Source organism: Moschus berezovskii, chromosome 27 (assembly GCF_049115385.1).
Source record: "Moschus berezovskii isolate FMDL1 chromosome 27, NW_MosBer_1.0, whole genome shotgun sequence".
In the NCBI taxonomy this organism is placed as follows: Eukaryota; Metazoa; Chordata; class Mammalia; order Artiodactyla; family Moschidae; genus Moschus; species Moschus berezovskii.
In genome coordinates this window covers 40,788,648-40,811,798 of record NC_142486.1, presented here as the reverse complement: position 1 = coordinate 40,811,798, position 23,151 = coordinate 40,788,648, and the positions used below count along the sequence as shown (strand labels likewise).

Below are 23,151 nucleotides of genomic sequence, written 5' to 3'. Positions count from 1 at the left end.
CAGCAGGACACTGAACACAGTGCGTGTGGGGGAGTGATGTTCAAGGACAAGAGTCTGCTCAGTGTTTGGCAACTGATCCCCTATCTTCACCCACCACCTGGCTCCCAGGTGAGTTGTCATTTTTCAGTCACTAAGTCGTGTCTGACTCTGTGACCCCATGGACTACATACAGCACACCAGGCTTCCCTGTCCTTCACTATCTCCTGGAGTTTGCTCAAACTCACATCCATCGAGTTGGTGATGCCATCCAACCATCTCATCCTCTGTCACCTCCTTCTCCTCTTGCCCTTAATCTTGCCCAGCATCAAGGTCTTTTCCAATGAGTCAGATCTTCCCATCCTAGGTGGCCAAAGTATTGAAAGTTCAGCTTCAGCATCCTTCCAGTGAATATTCAGGGTGGATAGTTATTCCCTTCTCTGGGAGATCTTGCCAACCCAGGGATCGAACTCGGGTCTCCTGCATTTCAGGCGGATTCTTTACCATTTGAGCCATCAGGGAAGCCCTCTCAGGTGAGGGGTGGGTGCAGATCTGGGGACATCCAGGATGGCAGCCTTGGGATGTTTGTTCACCAGTGTATCCTCAGTACCCCATGGAGCCTGGTACACGACAGGCACTCAATAAAGACCAGCCAGTGGAAGGATGGGAGTGGAGGGAGAGACTGAGAAGGATTCCTAGAGGAGATGATGGTGAGGCAAGTGGCAGGACAGCATCCCAGTCGGCCTGGGGAAGGCTCAGCCTCAGAGAGCACAGTGATGGGAGCCGGGTGGGGAGGTGGAGGATGGGTAGAGCCAAGACCGTCCTGGGGGAGTGGGTCCCAGCCTCCTCCTCCTCTAGAGCTTGCCCCCAGGCTCCTGCCAGCCCAGAACTCTGGTCCCTAAAGTGGAAAACTCCATCCTGACTCCGAAGGAAGAGCTTCATTGAAACACAATTCCCATACCATGCAATTCAGCCAGCTAATTCGGCCACCATTCTCAAATTCAAGTTTTCAGCATATTCACAGTGTTGTACAACCATCACCACAATGAATTCCAGAACATATTCATCACTCCAGAAAGAAATCCCATACCTGTTAGCAGCTCAGTTCAGTTCAGTGACTCAGTCGTGTCTGACTCTTTGTGACCCCATGGACTGCAGCACGCCAGGCTTCCGTGTCCATCACCAACTCCCAGAGCTTGCTCAGACTCACATCCATTGAGTCAGTGATGCCATCCAACCATCTCATCCTCTGTCGTCCCCTTCTCCTGCCTGCAATCTTTCCCAGCATCAGCGCCTTGTCCAATGAGTCAGTTCTTCACATCAGGTGGCCAAAGTATTGGAGTTTCAGCTTTAGCATCAGTCCTTGCAATGAATATTCAGAACTGATTTCCTTTAGGATGGACTGGTTGAATCTCCTTGCAGTCCAAGGGACTCTCAAGAGTCTTCTCCAAAAGCATCCATTCTCCCCTCACTCATCCCCTGGCCACCACTATTTACTTTGTCTCTCTGAATCTGCCTCTTCTCCACGTATCATATTCGTGGGATCACACGTTATATGACCTTTTGCGGCTGGCTTCTTTCACTCAGCATAGTGTGTCCAAGGGTCGTTTATACTGTGGTGTGAGTGTCAGTGCTTCACTCATGGCTGCATAATTCTCCTCTGTGTGGATGGACCACGTTCTGTTTATCCATTCATCAGTTGGTAAACACTTGCACTTTTTTCCACCTTTTGGTTACTGAGAATCATGCTGCTGTGAAAGTTCGTTTACAAAATCTCACGTGAGCATAAGTTTCGTTTATGTTGGGTATATACCTAGGAGTGAAATTGTCCAGTCAGATGGTAACTATGTTTATCCCTTTATGAAGAGTCCTCTTTCATTTTTTTTTAACTACATGAAGCTTGTGGGGTCTTAGTTCCCCCACCATGGATTGAACCAAGGACCCAGCAGTGGAAGTGCCGGATCCTAACCACTGGACCACCAGGGAACCCTGAAGAGTCCTTTTGAAGGTTAAATATGGAAGTTTCAGCATCTACATTTCTGTACTCCTCAACCTCAGGGCTGCTGCCTTCCCTCCTCCCCAGGATGTCTGAGCGGCCCCTCCACCCTGCCTTGCCATCAGAGTCCAGCCCCAGCTCCCCACTGGCTGTGTGACGTAGGGAGGCTGGATCACCCTCTTTCAGCCACATGTTGAAAAGTCACTTTGGGGCCCCAGAAGAGACCAGGCCAAGGGGGCTCAGGGCGAGTGGCTGTCTCTGTGCCCTGAGAGAGTGGCTTAACTCCTGCCCTGTCTGGTCACACTTCCTGTCCAGAGAAAACAGGTGTCAACCAGGCCTTTCTGTCCAGTCTGATCTCCCCGGGGACCCCTTAGCTTTGAGGGCTCCACATGGCCCGATTTCAAGTCCCGTTTCACCTCGTCTGGGTCCCCTGCCCAGGCAGGGGCCAGGCAAAAGTCCATCTGTTCACCCTCCCTGGCCAGCCATCAGGCGTGCAAAGAAGTTGGATCTAATATGGCAGAAGGGCCTGAGCAGGGAGAATGTGCAAGTGGAGGTGGACTGAGCCGGGTCAAGTACACAGCATCCCCGGGAGAGGGCCAGAGCAGGTGACCCCAGGGAGAGCATCCCAGAAGCAAGGTCGTGGGACTTCACAGGTCTATGAGCCAGCTATCCCAGCTGTGTGTGCGTCTCCTTTGCGGACGGTAATGATTTCCCTGTGGGCGATTTTGATCCCCATCTACCTCCTCCACCTAGCTATGCACTCTGCAAGGCCAGGGATAGAGTCAGTCTTGATCCCTTCTGTGGCTCCATGCCTAAGCATGGCAAGTGCTCATGAAACTTTGTTGAGTGGCTGAGTGACTGACTCCGTGTGTATGTCTGAGACAGTCTAGGTGTGGACCCCTTCCCCTCTGCTTCCCTCCTTCCCAGGCTGTCCCCTCCCCAGCCCAGGCCCCCAGAGGCAGCATCGCAGGGTGTGTGGTTCTGCTCTGGAAAATGATTAATAACACCGTTCAGTCCCTCCCTCCGTGGGGCACAGCTGGGGGAGATTTCACACATGCGGGGCTTCCAGAAACTTCCTCCCTGGGAACCACACCCTCATCCCCCAGACCCACTGCCTCACAGCCCTCTGGGATTCCTCAGTCTGCGAGGGGAGACGCGGGGAGGGGGCTGAGGCCGAGGGTGGGCCCAGCTGTCCTTGATTTGTGTGGGGTTTTTCCACTTCAGATGCCGGGTCTGCCTGAGCATATAGAGGATGCGGTTTCCTTCCCGGGGAGGTGCCCCTGAGTGATGTCTCCCCACCTACCCCACCCACCCCCAGAGCCCAGCTCAGTCTGCTAGGGAGTGAGGGCCAGGAGGCCATGGGGAGGGGGGCGCGCAGCACAGCACAAAGCCAGCAGCAAGACTTCTCGGCGATGAAGGTGGGCTCAAGCCCAGCTCTGCCCCTCCCAGCGTGTGACCTCGGCAGGTAGCCAGCCTCTCTGAACTTCACTCTTCTACTTTATAAGGTGGAGATGACACCAGCGCACACCTCTCTGGGTGCCTGGCTTTTAAGCTCTTTATGATACGGAGGCAGTGGGCATGTGACAGTGACTCTGGCACAAGAAGGGGAGCCCTGAAGGTGCTCCCACCCTGGGAGTCCTAAGCACTTCTTAATTTGTCCTCCTGGGGACCAGGCTGGAGAGGAAGGGGCTCCCTAGTCCCAGGGTGTCCCAGATGGCACTAGTGGTAAAGAACTCTCCTGCCAACGCAGAGGACGCGTGTTCTATCCCTGGTCGGGAGTATGCCCTGGAGTAGAAAATGGCAACCCACTCCAGTATTCTTGCCTGGAGAATCCCATGGACAGAGGAGCCTAGCGGGCTACAGTCTATGGGGGTCGCAGAGTCGGACACAACTGAAGCAACACAGCAGCAGTAGCAGCAGGATCTTGTTCCCAGAGACCAGCTAAACGTGAGGACACAGAAGGACAGAAATGCTTGCAGGGCAGACAGGATTCCTAGGAGTGGGGACACACTGCGTGTTCACACATATGTGCCAAGCCTGCCTGGGGCCCCGGGGTTTGCCAGGAGGAGCCAGACCTGTCTCCAGTGCTGGGATGGCCCCAGCTTGCCTCCAGCCACCCTCACCCCTCTCCCTTGGGTCTTCCTGGGGGGCGCAGCAGAAAGAGGCCCGTTTGCCACCAGGCCCCTGCTTCCCCAGGAGAGGGCGGGGCTCCAAGTCCAGGACGCATAAGTGCTCCCTGTAAGCTGCTTCCCGCCCAGCAGCCTGGCCCAGCTCCATTTATAACAGTCCTCCTAGGCTGGGAGTCCCAGCCTTACAAAGGAGAGGGCTGGTAACAGCCTTTAGCACCAAGGTGAGTCTAAAGAGGGGAGGAAGGGGGGCCCACAGAAACAGGGCTCCCTCTGTCCCCCCCACCTCCTCCAGCTTCGCAGCCGCATGCCGGGCCTCTCGGAGACTTGGGGAAGCCTGGGAGTCATCCAAGAACCCCCACGTTAGGCCGCTGGGGCTCTGTGGCCAGGTCTGTCTCTCTGTGCCCTGAAGGGGGCCCCCATGGGCTGAACACATTCCAACAAGAGCTGGGGGGCAAGTGCAGGCTCCGCAAGGGCCAGGACCACGCTCACACGCACACAGGCAGGAGGGGCTTCAGAGGCCTGCCCACTGACCCCGGCCACCACCCCCTGCCCCGTGTGGAGAGCCCCAAGTTGAACCTCCCTGCACACCAGTGACCTATTCACAGCCAGCAAGGCCAGGGAACAGCCCCCCACAGAGTCCCACGCCCCTCACACCCATCCCCCTGCACTTCCAGGGGAAACACCCCATGCCCACAGTTGGCCAGACAGACAGGCAGATGGGCATTCAGCCAGGCTTGTTGAACTGGGGCTTGGGAAGACCCAGAGCCCAGAGCCCCAGGGCCGAGCATCTTGGACATGGGCCTTGCATTCTGCTCTGCTCCCCTCCAGGCCCCCCGCTAAGTGGCAGACTCCTTGCTTGGACAACAGGATCTTCAAGCCTGACCGCCACACTCTCCTCAGAGAATAGTGACTCCACCCTTGCCCCCCATATGGTCAGCACTGTCCTTCCTCTGACACTGGCTTCCCTGTCCTCCCCCAACTTCCAGGTACACCGCAGGGGCTCCGGCCTCAGAGATGGGGCACAAAGACCCCACACTGTCCGAGACTAAGGGACCAAAAAGCCACCAGCAGCAGGCAGACGGCATCTCGGGGAGCAGAGCCCACGGGCCCTTCTCCTCTCTGCTCCAGCCTCCAGCAATGCAGCCCCGCAGCCCTTTGAAGACAACAGGAGCTTGTAAACGTCCTGACTGGAGATGAAACATGATAAGACATGAAGCCAGAGGCTGAAACACAGATAATCTCCACGGTTTTACAAGTCACGCCTAGAGACAGGTGCTGGGGGAGCTGAGGGGCTGGGGCGGAAGGAGATTATCAGCAGGTAAACCCCTCCCCGGCAGCGCCCCCTCTTGCCTGCTGCCAGAACCTCACCAACCATCTTCCCTGCATGTCTTACCCCTAAGCTCCTCTAGCAGAGCCCAGGGCTAGGGGTAGGGTGACACGTGGTCCTGGGGTTGCTGCCTGCCCCAGGCCGTGGACACACTCACATAGATGTGTGATTCGTTCATCTGAGACTACGTGGCCCCTGCAGACAGAGCAAGCAGAGGCAGCGCGGTTTGATGAACATTCATCTGGTGCTGCCACAGGCAGTCCCCTTTCAGGGCTCACTCTTTGGGGTAGGCAAAGAGACTGTTGTTGTTCAGTTGCTCAGTAGTATCCGACTCCTTGTGACCCCATAGACAGCGGCACCCCAGGCCTCCCTGTCCTTCACTATCTCCCAGAATTTGCTCGAGATTCACGTTCATTGAGTAGGTGATGTCATCCAACCTTCTCATCCTCTGTCACCCCCTTCTCCTCCTGCCCTCAATCTTTCCAAGCTGAAGTTCCAATACTTTAGCCACCTGATGCAAACAGCATCACTAGAAAAGACCCTGATGCTGGGAAAGATTGAGGGAATGAGATTCCACCATTCTAGAGTGGAATCTGCCTGGTCTAGAGGCCAGGCACAGGGGGTTGGGTGCAGATGGTGTGCGTAACAAAAACAACACAGTTATGATAAATAAATAAACTGCTACCACTTGTGGAGTCAGGGAACAAGGATCAAGCCAGAGAGGGGGTTCTGCGGAGCCTTGGCAGGCAGAGCATGAGGGAACCACTGAGGGAAGTTACCCAGTGTGATGATTATTTTTCAAAGACCACACTGGTGGAGACAGCTGGGAGCTGTCTCTACTGAGGGGTAGAGAAGTGGACAAAGATGCGTGGGAGGTGGAACCTCAGGAATTGGTGCACCCTCAAATGGTAAAGAATCCTCCTGCAGTGTGGGAGACCTTGGTCCGATCCCTGTGTTGGGAAGGTCCCCTAGAGGAGGACCTGGCAATGCACTCCAGTATTCTTGCCTAGAGAACCCCCATGGACAGAGGAGCCTGGTGGGCTACAGACCGTGGAATCGCAAAGAGTCAGACACTGAGCAACTAAGCACACAGCCTGGGCCAGCAAGTACGATAAAGGTGTGGAAGGGCCACAGAGAGGAGGCTGGGGGAGCCAGAGCAGGTGGGTCCACCCAAATGCCCTGGAGAAGGGTCTGGGGCTTGGCTGGGGCTGGGAGGAATCAGTCACCACCTTCCCAGCCCCCAGCTCTGTCTGCTTCTGCGGACTCCAGAAGCGGGCACACTGGGCCTCCACTGCTCTCCCCACACCAGAGCATAACCCCTGCCTCCTGCTCTAAAAGCAAGGAGTCTCAACCACCGGGCTGCCAAGGAAATCTCAACCAGAAACTTTTTCTTTTTTACTATTTATTTCCCTGCACCAAGTCTTAGTTGCCGGCATGTGGGCTCTTTGATCTTGGCTGTGGCATATGGGTTCTTTAGCTGCAGCACGTGGGATCTAGTTCCCCGACCAGGGATCTAACCTGGGTCCCCCGCATTGGAAGTGCAGGGTTTCAGCCACTGGACCACCAGGGAAGTCCCCCAAGCAGTAACTGCCTTGAAGCCCACCAAATGCGCCTCCGCCGCACCCTCGGACGCCAGGAGGCCTCTGCCCGTGGTGCAGGTTGGGGGGCACTGGCTTGTTGAGCCTGCGCGACTTGGAGCCGGCACAAAGCGGGCGCTGACTCCGGGTGCCGCTGGGAAGCGCACCAATTGCGTGAGCTGCTGCCGCAGCGCCCCCGGCGGCGCCACGGGGAAGTGCCGCGCCGCTCAGACCTGCTCAGGAGCTCCTGGGGCCTGAGCGGCCTCTGCCGGTCCGCCCTGCACACGGTCCCTGTGCCCACTGCCAGAGGGGACCTTGAAGACAGGTTGACTTGAAGGGGATCATAACGCTAGGCTCCCCCAGGAGCGCAGGGCCTGGGATGGGGTAGGGGCACGTGGCTGGCTTAGTGGTGACCTTCACCGACCTCTGTTGGTGCCCCCTTGCACGGGCGGCCCCTGCCCACATGCATGAAGAATGTCAGGGGGTCCTGAGACCTACCAGCAGGACCCAAGTAGCACCCTCACCAGGGTCACGGCTCTCCCTGGCATTGGACTTGTCACTCAGAAGAAATGAAAGCATTGGATGAGCGAAAGCCCAGGCATCACTTCAGTCATCTGCTCTGTGTTCATTGAGCCCAGTCGCCAGGCTTCCCAGGTGGCGCTAGTGGTAAAGAAACTACCTGCCAGTGCGGGAGATATGAGACTCAAGTTCAATCCCTGAGTCGGGAAGATCCCTTGGAGGGGGGCATGGCAACCCACTCCAGTACTCTTGCCTGGAGAATCCCATGGACAGAGGAGCCTGGTGGGCTACAGTCCCGGGGTCCCAGAGTTAGACACGGCTGAAGTGACTTTGCATCCACTCACACCTCCAGGCTGGGGATCAGCAGAGTCCCACTGGTCCCCTGCCCGAGGTGCCCTGCCCTGCCAATGCCCGGGCCTGCTGGCTGGTGTTGGCAGAGCAGCTGGAGCTGTCTGCCCCTGAACGCAAACCTTGGCTCAGAAGGCTGTGTCCCAGGTCCTCCACCTGGCAAGGAAGCAGGCAAGGTTAGCGGGTAGAGAGGGATGGGCTCTCAAAAAGCCTTTTGTTTCTCAAGAAGGAACTGCAGCTGCAGGCCAGAGGTTATGATGCAACCCTACAGGGGGGTGGGGTGGATTTAGGATTCCACCCAGCCCTTGGTAGAAACACTATCAGGGGCCATCCACTTCCAGGTTGGCAGTATGAGGGGACCTTGGGGTCCTGGTGCTCACCCTCCTCACTCCCCTCCTCCCAGAACACTGCTTGCCAGCCCTGAGTTACCACCCTGTACAAATGAGCATGGGGCCCCTGGGGTGCAGGCATCAAGCACTGCCACTCACAGCTCCCCTACAAGTCTCACCATCCCCAGGCCCGGCCCTCCAGCCCACTGTACTATAGCTCTGAGCCCAGTGGGCAGCCACAGGGGCGTGGCCTGGACACATGGGCCCAACTTGCCCCAGGAGGCCAGCTTGTTCTTGGGCCAAGTTCAAGCTCAGGGGACAGCCTAGCCAGGATGCGGAGCCAGGAGTCCTGGGAGAAGTGAGCAAATTCCAAGGCCCTTCCTGGCCCTGGAGCCCAGAGTTTCCTGCTGACCATTCAGCTGGCTCTGATTCATTCAAAGGGTTCTGGGCATGCAAACTGGCTCAAGGGCTCCCCAGGTGGGCTCAGTGGGTAAAGAATCTGCCTGGCAATGCAGGAGACAGAGACGTGAGTTCCATCCCTGGGTCTGGAAGATCTCCTGGAAGAGAAGATGGCAACCCACTCCAGTATTCTTGCCTGGAGAATCCCATGGGCAGAGGAGCCTGGCAGGCTACAGTCCATAGGGTCACAAAAAGTCAGACATGACTGAGTCACTTAGCACAAACTAGGAGTCTAGTGTCTGTCTTTATGATTCAAGTTACACTTCTGCTCATACAGGGCTTCCCAGGTGGCACTAGTGGTAAAGAACCCACCTGCTAATGCAAGAGATGTAAGAGATGCAGGTTCAAGCCCTGGGTCAGGCAGATCCCCTGCAGGAGGAAACAGCAAGGAGGAAATCATCTTTATGATTCAAGTTATACCTCTGCTCATACAGATCAAGCGAGATCAGACTTCCAATCTACTTCACTTTGAGAAGCACCCTACCCAACTGGCCAACTCTATAATTCTGTGTGAGTCAGATTATTCTGACAGCTGCTTTGACTCTGTTGACCGGCATGGTGAGCTGCCATTGGCCCTACTGCCCTGGGATCCAGTGACTCCCATGCATTCCAGGCTTCCAGTTCAATGACAGCAGCTCTCCTGTAATTCCTGATGTTGTTAATAAAGACAGCAAGACTGGGTTCCATTTGTTTACTGGTCTCCTCCTGATTATTCTAGAGAGGACTCAAGGTGGAAGGGGCTTAACCCTCCCCACCGATGGCAGGAGCCTCAGAGCACATGCAGTGAGGTTCGCTCACTGTCTACCGGGAGGGGTTGACAGGAGGCTGTGAGCTTGGGGTCCCCGGCCTCACACTGTCAAGGTGATGAAGCAATAGCTGCTTTCCTAAGCCCGAGTGAGGCAAGCCGCATCTGCACAGATGGCGCAACCAGGTTCGGGATTTCTCCTCCTGTAACCGAGGTCAGAGTCCATCCCCTCCGCCTGCTCCCCCAGCGGGTCACAGGTCATCACCACTCTGGCTGCCTGCAAGGGTTTAGCCAGAGAGAATCATTGAGTGACCGGGCTGGGGCACCCCCGTCTGCATCCCATCTCCTAGCACAGCCTGGAGAAGGTGGGCAAGAGCTTTGGTGAGGGCGGAGCCATCTCAGGGCTGGGCCCCACGGGGTAAGTCCAGACAGGCAGCGAGGGGGCAGTGGGCTGAGAGGAAGAGAAGGCAGGGCTTGCAGCATCATCCAAAGATAGACCAGGCCTGGGGTGCATGCCCCGAGATGCTGTGTGAGCCAACAGCAGGGCCCGTCCTGGCAGCCAAGTGTGAGCCTTCTCTTCCCAGCAAGAGCCTGTGCAGAGCCAAGGGCTCGGGAGTCTTCCTGAGGTTTCAGCTACCCCCTTCTCCCAACCCTGACTCCCCTGCTCTGAATGTCTGCGGCTCCACGACTGAGGTGGGTGGCATCAGTGTCCACCTGATCTGGGTATGGGCAGCCCGCCTACTATCCCTGGGAGGCGGAGGTTTCTTCGCCTGAAAGAAATGAGGGAGGGGAGAGAAAAACAAGTTGCTGTTAACTGATCTGACACCACTCCCTGGGCTATCCCAGTGTCTCCAGCCTGCAGCTCAGGGAGGCCAAGAGGACCCAGATCCCTATCCTGGGGGCGTCTGTGTGCCCAGTTCATCCATTGAGACTGCAGGATAACCCAGAGGCTACCCTTCCTCCACATGTCCTGGAGGACGAATAACTACAGAAGGACAAAGTGTTCTCAAACCTTTATCACATGCTGGCCCTTACGGACACCTTCACTTAACCTCCACAGTGAGGGAACAAGCAGGCACTATTAGCAACCCCATTTTACAGAGGATAAAACTGAGACTAGGAGGACTTCCCTGGTGGTCCAGAGGCTAAGACTCTGTACTCCCCCTGCAGGGGACCAGGGTTCGATCCCTGATTGGGGAACTGGATCCCACATGCTACAAGCCAGAGTTTGCATGTCGCAACTGGGACCCAGAGCAGCCAAAGAAATAAATAGCTAAAAAACAAAAACTGAGACTAGGGGCTGGCCACAGTCTTATGGGCAGCAAATGAGGAGAGGGAATTGAGCTACAAAGAGCGCAGAGAAGTTCAGAGGGAGGCTGGGGAGGCAGAGAGCAGAGGGCCAGAGAGAAGACTGGGCTCAGATAGTGTTAGTTGCTCAGTCGTGCGACTCTTTGCAACCCCATGGACTGTAGCCCACCAGGCTCTTCTGTCTATAGGATTACCCAGGCAAGAGTACTGGAGTAGGTTGCCATTTCCTTCTCCAGGCCTGACCCAAGGATCAAAGCCGGGTCTCCTACATTGCAGGAGGATTCTTTACTGTCTGAGCTACCAGGGAGCTCAGATAAAATGCACACAAATGAAAAATGGCCCCTAAATATCTACCAATGATGAATACTGCCAATACAAGCACACATTTGCTAGCTCCTATTGCATGGCAGGACCCAGTGCACTTTAGGGCAGCCAGTCTCAACAGGCCTATGAAGGAGACTCTGACATCATGCCCACTACCCAGAAGAGGAGGCGGCTCAGACAGGCCGACAAACAAGCCTGCTGCCACACAGCCCTGGTCCTCAGCCTCTGTGCTGCCCTGCATGTGATCAACCAGCGTTGATCACAAAGGACAGCTATCTTTTGTCCCCACCCCGCAGCTACCCTCTAGTGGCCCTAGGCAGAACGTGGGCAGTGTGCTTTGGTGCCCCCACCCTTTGTCACCATAAATGAACAAAAACAGTGTACCCTTGGGCCTCTAAAGTTTACACAGGCTTGTGCCCAGGTGCCAGGAAGCAAGCGCACCTTTAGGGATGAACTTCAATGAGCTGCTGAAAATTCAGAAGCGGGACTGTCCGCGCTTGGGGCCATCGTTCAGGAACTCATGGCCCAGCCCGTTGCCACACCTGCCACAGGATACCTGGGGAGACAAGACAGCCATAAAAACAGCTACAGCCATGGCCCCCACAGCGGGGGTCCTCACGCCCATTTTCTAAGATAACTGCTGTCGGCCCCATCTCACAGCCTCCCTGGAAAGCCGTCGTTTCCCTGTCCTCACCAAGGCCCCAGGGTCTCCCAATAGTTTGGGGTGGCAGCTCCCCAGGCTGAGGCCAGAGGCCTGGAATAGACAGACGCTAGGACACCGCAGCTGAGGGGGAGCAGCAGGAAGGGGGGCCAGTTCTCGGGTCCTCCTGGCTGACACCCCTTCCCCGCCTCCCTGCTGCTACCACCCACCTTTATGGCTCCAGGCCGATTGTGCTCTGGACGCTTGGCCACACTGTCAGCATGGATGGTCTCAGTGAAGGCTGGCCACGGGGATGAGTGTGCATACTTGGAGCGGCTGGAGAAGAGCTCATAGCCACACTTGGCACACACATAGATACCTGGGTGGAAGGGAGGCAAGAGCAGAGATGCTGGCTCCAGTGCCTCGGGGGTGAGCTCCCCAATCCTGGGTGAGACCCCAGGAGAGGACAGCAGGACCCAGGTTACTAGGTGGGCTGCACAGCCTCCCCGTGCACCCACCCACCACCCACAGGTCTGGACATCGACTCTGTGGGGGAAACATGGCATGGAGTTCACGTTGAATGGTTCTGAGCCTGTGCCAGAGACCAGAAGAGTCACTTTTCTCACTTAATCTCACTGGCTCCTCTTAACCACCCTGTGACGCAAATGTTCCCATTTTACAGATGAGGAAGCTGAGGCGCAGGGATTACAAAACATTCAGCTACAGGGTGTGCAGCCAGGAAGGAACCCAGGCAGCTCTGCCCCCCAAACACACAAACAGGCCCCACCACCACTAGCCCACCTCCCTTCCCACATGGCTGACACTCTGCCCAAAGAAGCCTTGAGCTGGATGCCCAGCCACCGGCCTGCTCTCCAAGCAGGAAAAGAAAGACCCCAGCAAAAACACTTCCGGTCCAGACCCAGGTCCCAGGAAGACAGAGGGGCAGGGAGAAAACTGGGTTTTAAACTATCCCCAAAAGATCACTTTGGCGGGGGGTGGGGGGGAAGGTTGCAAAATTGACTTGCAGAAGAGGAAACTGCTTGGGGTTCCCTCAAGGGGTACTGAGTCACCTTTTGCCCCCTGTCCGGCCTAGAGACAGTCTACCCTGGAGTCCATGACCACTCAGCATTTACCAGTAACTTGAGGAAGAAAAGAGGAACCAGGAGGTACTGTGGAAGTGAGGTTTCTAGTGTGGCTGAGGAGCCAGAGGACAACCCCAAGTCCCACAACCAGAGGGTCCTATGTCACAGCTGGCTCACAGAGACGCTCGGGTATCACAGCCCAGCCCCCTAGAGAGCTGACACCCAAGAAACCCCGCCCAGGGGAAGGTGGCAGCTCTCGTCTTGCCTGTAGACATATTTTTACCAAATTAATCCATGAGCAGGCAGCACAGCCCAGAATGTGATTCACCTGGATCTCTCAAAGCCTGGGGCCAGGGCTGAGGGTGGGCCATGCCCCAACCAACCACTCACCCCCACCACCTTCCACCCCTCCTAGCTGGCCCAGGCTGTCCAGTCAAACTTGCCTGGCCATTGGCAGCCTGGCCAGGTTACCCAACCCTGGGCCCCCTGGGAAGGCAGGGGAGGCACCCAGGCAGTTACATCTGGATCCCAACGGGACATTCTCTGCTTTCCAGCTCACCCCACACGTCTGGGGAACTGCGGAGGAGAAAGGGCTGGGGTCATAACCGAGCGATGCCCCAAGGAGAGGGAGCCAGTCACAGGAGCTGCCCCTGGTCAGGACCTTCCAGCGCGTCCCTCTAAAGTCCCGATCCTGACCCGGATACCCCGAAGGGCGTCGCCACCTGCGCTTACCCTGACCGCACAGATTTCCCCGGAGAGGGCCACTCTCGCACTCAAGGCCTGTGCTCTCCCCAGTGTCTTCCTCTCCTCGCGTACCCCTGCTCTCCGGGCCCCCCAGACTCCTCCCGCCTCCATGCGCTCCTCCCCGCGCGGCCACACTCGTCCCGCGTTCCTGGGGCTCCACCGCCACCCGGAGGGCAGCGACGGCCCGGCCCGCTGTCCTCCCAGAAGTTACAGATCGTACCCGGCTCAAAGTGGTTCTGGAAAATCTCGCCCCCGAAGAAGCTGCAGAACGACATGGCGCCGGAGGGACGGCCGCACTCCCGCCGCCTCCGACAGATCCGAGGCCACACTCAGGACCCGGGCCTTGTGCCCGCCTCGCGAGAACCAACCCTCTCCGATCCCCGCCGGGCCCCGAGGCCCAGAGGCCCAGCTCCCCCAGGCAGCCAATCACGTCCGGGGATGCGAGACACCCTCGCAGGGCCCGCCTCCCACTGCCCCGCCTCTTTCCGCGGACCAATTCCCACCCCAGGGCTAGCTCTCCGACTTCCGCCTCCGGGAGGGTCCTTCCGAGGACACGCCCCCTCCCAGCAGGCCCCGCCCACCAGCCAGGACCTTGGCTCTGCGGTTCCCGAGGCCCCGCCGCGCGCCGCCGAACCGCGTCCGCCACGGGGCGGCGGCTGCAGAGAACCGGGAGACACGTCAGCTTTCTTCCCTTCCCGGCTCTAAGCCCCGGAGTACCGGCTGTTGACCAGCCTTTCCGTGCCCCCCAACTCTGAGACACCTCGGAAGAACTGCCTCTGACTTTTATTAGAGTAGGGCACCAACGGGGGTTGCGCCGCGCTTCTTCCAGGCCCCCTCCGTCCCATCCTGCCTACAAGTCTCCCGAGGTCTCCGGCTTTTCCTTCTCCAGATGCTTCTTCTGGGGACCCTGGGGGGCGAGGGACAGGAGGAGGGTTAAGTCACAGGGTCTCATCAACCGCCTGGGTTACTCGGAGCCGGCCCCGCGTCCCCTCCCGCCGGTCCCTCCAGGACTAGACCCCTGAAAGCCCCTCCTGTGGATGAGTGCAGGGGCATGCATGCCACAGATGCCCGCCCTGGGGCAGGTGGGATGTGGGGTCTGAGCCCCAGAGAGGAAGGCGGATGGGCTCACCATGAAGGCCCTCTTCTCTTGGGCTGTCTGGAAGCGGCCGTGGCCAAACTTGGAGGTGGTGTCAATGAACTTGAGCTCGATGTTCTCCAGGGCCTGTCGGCTGTGGTGCACCAGGAGGGACTGGGGCCCATGGGAGAGGGGAAACAACAGGCGGGAAGTCCCCACTCAGCCCCTCCCTTCACCCCCAGTCCCCACAGGAGGTTCTCACCCACCTCCTGTTAGAACCCCTCCCTTTTTGCTTTCCCCACCCTGCCCTCCTGGAGCGGTCTGGAGGACAGGGCAGGCCAGCACCCCCCACAACCCGCTCCAGAGCCCATGGGGCTCCCACTCCCCAGCTCGCCACCTGGCACTGACCTTCCTCAATGTGATGACCCGCTTCTTGGTGCCCGCGATGCAACCCTTCAGCATGACGAAGTCGTTGTTGACTTCCCCATAGTGCGGGAAGCCACCCTGAGGGAACATAGGTCCAGAAAAGAGGCTCTGGGTTTAGGGACAACTGAGAAAACTAGGGGAACTCCCTGGCCTGGGGTGACACTCTAGATCACATCAGGACAGTCTCTGAGCCAGACCCTAAGTCCATCCTGCGACTGTCTTATTTAAAACTCTGTATTTTACAGAGGGGGAAACTGACGCTAGGAGTGGGGGGTGATGTCACTTCTCCCAGCCCCACAGCTGCCACATCCTGCAGCTGGGGTGTGAGCCCAGGCAGCCTGGCTCCAAGGGCGGAGTCGGAGTTGCTGTACCCTGAAAGCTGGGACAGCAGCTGGAGGACATGCTGTCTGCAGCGGAGACTCTGAAGATGCAGGAAATGGCTGGGGTTTGGTTCACCCTGGTGGCGGCTTGCTGGTGCCTGAGTTCTTGGGGAGGATGGTGCCCCGCAGGCCTGCCCCACACACACACACCAGACCCCTCAGCCAAACCGGCCGCCCACTCTCACCAGCGGCGTGATGGATTTGTCAGTTACGTCGTAGCTGGTGGATGCGTTGTTCTTAACCACCTTCCCGTCCTCCGTGTGCAGCCCCCGGCCGATGCGGTAGATCTGTCAGGAGGACAGGGCACATGGGGGACAGCAGGTGGCCTCTGGGGTCAGCAAGATGTCCACGCCTATGAGAATGTGGGCTGAGACCCAGGCGCTGGAGGAGGCATTTCAGAGCCTCAGGAGCCCGGAGGTGTCTGGGTCCCTGGAGTGTGGTCATGGACATCCCCCCACCAGCCCTGAGGACACACCTTCTTGTTGAGCTCTGTGCGGTGATGGTAGCCCTTCTGCCCAGCCCGGGCGATGGAACAGCCCACGCGGGCAGGGTGCCAGGCACCAATGCAGGCCACCTTACGCAGCCCCTTATGGGTCTTTCGCGGCAGCTTCTTCGTATGCCAGCGGCTCGTGACACCTGCAGGTGGGAGGGGCTGGTGGCTGAGAGGCCAGTTCGGTCCCCGCCCCCTTCCGGCAGCCTTCCTGGAGCCACCATCCCCAACCAGCCCTACCTTTGACACCCCTGCCCTTGGTGACGGCAATAACGTCAATGACCTCGCTCTGGCTGAACACGCTGTGTACTGGCACTTGCTTCTCCAGCCGGGCCTGGGCCCAGGCCACCTTCTCGGCCACCGTGCCGCCATTCAGCTGGATCTCCATGATGTGGGCCTTCTTCTGCCGAAAGGGCAGCAGCTTCATCTGGTAGATGCAACACGACAGGTTGGTTCCCAGAAAGTCACACCGACCCCCCCATCTGTAGATATGGCATGGCCAGCTGGTGTCCCCTGGCAGGCCTCTATGCACGCATTCATTCAACAGATGATCCTGTGCTCTGGTGTGGCTGCCTGGCCCGTTCTGTGTGAGGAACTGGGGACACAGCTTGCCATGAGGCAGACAGGGTCCTGGCCCCCACGGAGCCACCTACAACTGGGGGACAGAAGCCAAGAAAAATCTTGGAGAGGCCGATGTGTTGTGATGGAACAGAGGGTGGAGGAGACAGTCATCGCATATGAGGGTGGTCAAGGAGGCCCTCTCTGAGAAGGTGACATCAGAAACAAGAAGGATCCACTAGGTGAAGATCTGAGAGCTTCTAGGGCAGGGGGAACCGCATATGCAAAGGCCCTGTAGCAGGGGAGATACCGGTTGGAGGGGAGGGGGACAGAAACAGGGCCAGTGTGTCTGGATCATGGTGAATAAGGAGGAAGGTTCAGGATGGGGAGAGGCAAGCAGAGGCCTGGCCAGGCAGGTCTCATGGGGATTAGCTGGGACTTTATTCCAAGCGTGGGGGCGATGTGGTCGGACACATGCTTTTCAACATCTCTGTGCGGCATGAGGCACAGGCTGTGGGGGCCCCCAGCGGAAGCAGGGTTGGGTTAGGTCACAGCATAGGGCTCAGCCAGCACTTATGGATGGCCTGCGGTGGGGGGCGCAGCAGTGAGAGGAAGTTACAGCCCGACCATGTGCCGAGACAGGTTAACCAAGGCCGCACAGAGCCGGGAACCGCAGGTGTGAGAGTCACTGAGTCAGCTGGGGAGGGCCGCCGCCCCGAGCCAGGAAGGCGTCTGTGGATGTCCCAGAATAAGTCAGCAGGTGTTGGTTCCCTGGACCCCACTTACAGATGTGGATTCACACATGTGTGCCCAGAGGGACGCCCCGGCCCCCCACACTGCCGCAGGGCAGGAGACCCGGGGCCTTGGCTGACCGCTGATGTGGTCGGTGCCCCGCAGCCCACAGAGCGCACAGACGCACAACACGCCAGCCCCAGGCTGCCAGCGGCCCACGCAACCGGTTAGCCAGCACCCTGGGCCTGTGCCCAGGGCTCACGGTATTTTTAGACTGACATTTGTCAGGGCTCCCGGAAGCCCGGCTTGGGGAGGGTAGGCCTGGGGGCTGGACTGACTAGCCAGTGTGGACCAGAGGGTGGGGGCTGACCTGGGTGTGGACAATGACCCGGATGACCTTGCAGTACTTCTTCATGGCGGCAAAGTCCTTCTGCAGCTGCTTCTTGCCGTCGGCGTCACGCCACCTCTTACAGGCCTTGGTGAAGGCTTTTTTCTTGCTCTTGTGCCTGAGCCGTGCACACAAGGTGCTCAGTGGGGTGAGCAGGGTGGCCTCCACTGCCCACAGTCCACCAAGCATGGGCTAGATGTCCCCCTCCACCCTCCTCCCCTTCCCAGGGGAGGCACTGCTAGGCCCCTGGGGTCCCTGGGCTAGTACCAGTCGCCCTCTTTAAGCACAGATGGTCCCACCCTTGAGGCCTCAGTTTCCTCCTCCATAAAGTAGGTACCCTCCCTGCCTCCTGGAGTGAGAGTGGGCAGCCATGCAGGAATCCCGGGAAGGAACGTGCCAGCCAGCCCGCAGCCACATGCCCACCTGGCCACAGCTGCTGAGCCCACTTCTAAAGTGAACAGCTGGGACTGGCCAGGCCCCAAGCCCCATCATTCCTAACCCTCCGCAGGACACTGGAAGATGGACATCAGTATCCCCATGCTACAGACGAAGAAACAGGTTCACGGAGATCAGAGCCCCCAGACGAGGAGCAAGCTGATCACAACTGCAACAGCAAACACAGGCCAGGTGGCGTTTGCCAACCTCTTTTTCTGTGCTGAGCACTTGACATGCACTGCTCATCTCACCCTCGTGACGGCCCCACGACGCAGGGACCTGTCCTGTTCCCGTGTGATGGTGTCTGTGCTGTGTGTGTGTATGTCAGAGGGTGGGGTGAGAGGAGATTCTAAGAGGTCCATCAGCTTGCTTGTGGTCACACAGCCTGCTCTGACACTGGGGCCCAGGACCCTCACCTCCCATGGAGACTATGGTGCCTCTACCTCCATATGGAAGGAGGGTCTGTGAGGGTCCTCAGGCAGGGAGGGGGCCTTCTCTTTCAAGACTTAATGCCAGGGAAGATTTGAGACCTAAAGATGCCTTTCTTTCTGATGAGCTTGTCAGTTGTCATTTCCCTTTTCACCCTGGCTGCTAGGAAGCTCAGAACCAGCTCTGACATGCATCACCCTGAGGTGGAGAACGTTTGCTTTCCTTTTTTCCACTAACAGCTTCCTCTCCAGCCCTTAGTCCTTGTCTTCTCCTGGAGTGAAGGCACCACACACACACACCCTTCCCTGCCTTCTGCTCACTGTGACACCCTTCCCTGTGCCCGCCCACCCTGCAGGGATGATCCTCACCAGTCCTTGTAGAAGCGGCGGCGGCACTCGTCACTGAGATGCTCTGCGAAGATGGTCTTGAAGCTCCGCAGGCCCCGCGGGGTGGCCACGTAGCCTACCACACCCACCACCACCAGGGGCGGCGTCTCCACTATCGTCACTGCCTCTACCTCCTCCCGCTTGGAAATTTCTGGATGAAACCCAGAGATGGATAAGACATGGAGGGGGCGCCTCCGTGTCCCATGGGGAGGAGAAGGGTGGAGGAGCTGACCACAGCCCCACCCGCCTGCGAGAGCACAGAGCACCAAAGCCCCAGGGCTGCTGTGGACAGAGGCCCCCCGTGCTCAGGGCCCCAGGCCCCCAGCCCTCAGGCTCCCCACTCCCTGTGCTTCTCCCTGTTCTGCCCTGTGTGTGGAGTCACTGCCAGGCAAGACCCCACCATAGATGTCCACACTAGCTCTGACTCGGATCTCAGGCAAGGCCTGACCTGCTCCTGCCTCGGTTTCCCCACCAGGCCACCTGGGAGAGGGCCAGGAGAGCCATAGCCTGGGCAGCTTCCCCCAGAGGGTCAGGCTGGCCTCCTGCAGTGGAGTACAGAACAGCTCTAGAAGAAACCTCCGACTGGTCCAGACCCACGATTTTATAGATGGTGTTACTGAGGCTGATCCAAAGAAGTGTACATTTAAAATATATATTAGAGGACTTCCCTGGCGGTCCAGGGGTTAGGACTCTGAACGTTCACTGCTGAGGGTCCATGTTCAATCCCTGGTCAGGGGGACTTCCCAGGTATTGCTAGTGGTCAAGAAGCCATCTGCTAATGGAGGAGATGTAAGAGACGTGTGTTCAATCCTTGGGTCAGGAAGATCCCCTAGAGGGCATGGCAACCCCAGTATTCTTGCCTGGAGAATCCCACGGATCGGGGAGCCTGGCAGGCTACAGTCCATAGGGTTGCAAAGAGTTGGACATGACTGAAGCAACTAAGCATGCAGAGGGAACTAAGATCCCACCAGCCTTGTGTTGAGGCAAAAAAATATATATACAATAGAAGAGACGAAAAGCAGATGAGGGTTGCCAGGAGGTTGGGGGTAGCAACTGTGGCTGTAAAAAGGTCACCAGGGTGGACTCATGGGAATGAAGTGTCCCAGGGTGGTGGGTACATGCATTTACATGTGACAGAACTGCACAGAACTACATAAACACACATCTTATTCAGGAGAATCCTGCATGTCACTCTCTGGCTGTGACAGTACCATGGTTACAGGAGACATTTCCATTGGGGAAAGCTTCAGGGTACGTGGCATTCCTCTTAGAACCACATATGAATCTACGATGATCTCAAGACCAAAAGTAAACTGTCATGCCTGCCCTGAGTCCCAGCTCATAACTTCTCCATTTCCTCATCTGTGAGCCGGGGCGATGACAGATGGGTTCTGGGGGCATGGCCAGCGGTCAGTGTCTGACCCTTTCTGGGGCTGCTCCCCCTCCGGGAGCCCAGCTGTGGCTCCTGGCAGCAGAAGGGCCTCCAGATCTCTCAGAGGTCCGGAGTGCTCTGCCCACCCCCTGCCCCCGGCAGGGCCCCTCGCAGCACTCACTGAGCCCGGGCCGGTGCACCTCCCGCAGAGTGTGCGTCATGCCCGCCTTGTAGCCCAGAAAGGCCGTGAGGTGCACGGGCCGGCTGGGGTCGTCACGAGGCCACGTCTTCACCTTGCCCCGGTGCCGGCGGCTCCTCTTGTGCGGCAGGAAGCCCAGGTGTCCGTGCCGGGGGGCAGAGAACTTCCGGTGGGACTGGGGGCGGGAGGGGAGGTAGGTCAGAGCTGGGGTCTGCCCAGGAGGGGCAGCTAGACAGTCCCAGAGTCCAGACCAGAAGTCAGCCACAGACCCCAGGCTGCGCCCCGGGTCTGCATCGTCCAGGAGAAAGGAAGGAGGCTTCGCCGAGGGCAGTGTCTTGGGGACAAAGCTGTCTTTGGCCCCCCGCCCCCAAAGGCTCCCCACTTCAGTGGTCCTGCCTGGCTGGGCCCAGCAGATCCTCGCTGCAGCCAGGGCACAGGGGCAGGGGGCCACTGCCATCCGTCCCCCCACCTTGCCCGTCCTGGAGGCCTGAGCCCAGGCCTCCTGCTGTCCCCCTACTCATCGACCCCTGCACAGGCCCAAGGACCTTCTCTGCTGGGAGAGACCCCAGGAGCCCACCTGCCCCTCCCCAGGAGGCCTCCATGCCCCCCCAGCCCACTGACCATGGCGGCTGGTCCTTCGGGTCAGGAAGGGAAGGGGCCTTCCCAGCAGACGCTGGAGGTCGAGTGGCAGGGCCAGGATGCACAGAGGCCAGATCCCAGATTTAGCGCCTGGCAGGGGAGCTCTGTCACCTCCCGTGGCGGGTGTGGGCTCTGGTGCCAAGAGCGGGCCTGGCCCGGGGCTGAGCAAAGGGGGGCAGCTGGGGCAACCAGGGGGACACCTGGAGCCAGGGCTGGCACTCCTTCCCCAAGGGTCCTGGGATGGTCACACACCTTGTCTTCTGCCTCGCGGGACCCTCCAGGATAGGAACAAATTGGCCTGGTAGAGGGCCGAGGAGCCCAGTTTGGGAGGCTTCCCTCTGGCAGCTGCCATTAAGACAGTCTGCATCCAGTTTGCTGGCCTTGAAGCTGAGTAGATTCCTGTCCTGTCCTGAGGGCTGTGAGCCTGAGCTGGGCAAACTGGGGGGAGACGGCGAGGGCTGGATGAGTGCCCAGAGGATCACCAGAGTGTGATTCAATGTCAAGGCCACTGGACTCTAGTAGCTGTGAGCCAAGAACTCTTAGATACTTTTATGAACTTACATTTTGAAGTTAAGTTTTGAATGAAAAGGGGATTGAAATCTATTTTTTTTTATTCAAAGAGTCTATGGCTATAAAGCCTTTTAACTTTACAGGGAGAGATTTTTTCATATTTGTTGATTTGTTTGACTGCACTGGCTCTTAGCTGCTGTGTGTAGAATTCTCAATCTTCATTGTGGCATGCAGAATCTTTAGTTGCAGCATGTGGAAACTAGTTACCCAAGCAGGGATCGAACCCGGCCCCCTGCATTGGGCACACAGAATCTCAACCACTGGTCTCCCAGGGAAGTCCCAGAATCACATTTTTCATAGACCTGAGATATCTCTGCAAGGTCTGTAGACTTTGCATCACTGGGTGCTAAAATTCTGTGCTAATGAAATGTTACAATTCTTCATTTTTATCATTGTTTTTTAATGACAAAGCTACTTTTAATTCTTTGGGCTGTGACCAGCAGGAAAAAAAAAAATCCCTGGGCAGCGGTAACCCCCTCAGCCCAGAAGTGACCTGGGGAGAGGGACTCTCTGAAGGAAGGAAGCACAGAAAGGACATGCTGCAGACTCAGGGCCAAGGGCACACACCCTCCTGTTGTGCCAGGGAGCACGTGCTAGAGGCTGTAGACACACAGGTCAAGGGTCAGAGGCTTGGACATGGAGCCATGAAGCTTCTTGGGTTCCCCCTTCTCATTTGCCCTTTTCTTTCTTTTTTTATTTTTTTTTTCTTCTTTGATCAAAAAATACATTTATTCTGAGATTCAGATCAGGTAATGTGGGTAAGGATCAATAAAACTCAAGAGATCCAGGACATCCCACAGACTGGGGGTGAGGGGTCGGGGGAAGAAGGCCCCAAAGTTGTGAAATCAGGCTTTCCAGATCACATGCTGCTGTGTGCAGTCTTTGCTCCAGACGCGTGCTATGCCACATCATGTACCTCAACACACACTGACGCATGCGTGCACGCACGCACACACCACACACACACCCACACACACTCACACACACCAATGAGGGGCAGGGCTGTGGTTTACCTATACTCACAGTGAGGGTCCTTTCTTTACAGCCCTTGCTGCTACTGCTAAGTCGCCTCAGTCATGTCCGACTCTGTGCAACCCCATAGACGGCAGCCCACCAGGCTCCCCCATCCCTGGGATTCTCCAGGCAAGAACACTGGAGTGGGTTGCCATTTCCTTCTCCATGCCCTTTTCTTTCTGCTGCGTGATCTCCAAGTCTGTCTGTGGCAGGGTGGCAGCAGAAAGCCGTGATCTGGGCGCTTTCCCTTAATGGAGTACTGAACTCTGCCTTCTCTCATTCCTGTCATGGCGATGCCTCTGGCCCACCGCCATCGGGTCCCCTGGTTCAGTCCGACGTTGCAGTCCAGTGTTATGATTTACTGAGTCTGACAGTACTATGAGTTCATGATTTGAAGATCTGAGGATGCTGTGATTCTGGATTCTGTGTGTCCAGAGAGTTAATGGCTGATCCCAGCCTCTGGGCAGGAAGTGACCAGCACCCCCCCTCCCTGGTGCTAGCCAGTGGCTGTACCAGGTATGGAGATCACTGAGGGTAGCCAGCAAGGCCCTGGTC

The 23,151-nt window shown here is 57.7% G+C and overlaps 2 protein-coding genes across 3 annotated transcripts; both read right to left on the bottom strand.

Annotated features, from left to right (window-relative positions):
- Positions 1-9,962: 9,962 nt before the first annotated feature.
- MSRB1 (methionine sulfoxide reductase B1) lies at positions 9,963-13,931 on the bottom strand. The gene is made up of 4 exons (XM_055409170.2): positions 13,724-13,931; positions 11,908-12,056; positions 11,479-11,593; positions 9,963-10,175 (listed from the first exon to the last, which is right to left on the bottom strand). The coding sequence occupies exons 1-4, from the start codon at positions 13,776-13,778 to the stop codon at positions 10,147-10,149; spliced, it is 348 nt and encodes a 115-aa protein (XP_055265145.2). The 5' UTR covers positions 13,779-13,931; the 3' UTR covers positions 9,963-10,146.
- Positions 13,932-14,269: 338 nt separating this feature from the next.
- On the bottom strand, positions 14,270-21,397 carry RPL3L (ribosomal protein L3 like). 2 transcript variants are annotated; one of them, XM_055409169.2, is made up of 10 exons: positions 21,265-21,397; positions 20,356-20,548; positions 18,785-18,953; positions 17,535-17,670; positions 16,115-16,301; positions 15,860-16,020; positions 15,570-15,671; positions 14,987-15,082; positions 14,633-14,752; positions 14,270-14,410 (listed from the first exon to the last, which is right to left on the bottom strand). In XM_055409169.2, exons 2-10 carry the CDS (start codon positions 20,393-20,395, stop codon positions 14,354-14,356), a joined length of 1,068 nt encoding a protein of 355 aa, XP_055265144.1. In that variant the 5' UTR covers positions 20,396-20,548; positions 21,265-21,397; the 3' UTR covers positions 14,270-14,353. The 2 variants fall into 2 exon arrangements, with proteins under 2 accessions (XP_055265144.1, XP_055265143.1); XM_055409168.2 differs by lacking the exon at positions 21,265-21,397 and adding an exon at positions 20,995-21,153.
- Between the last annotated feature and the right edge of the window lie 1,754 nt (positions 21,398-23,151).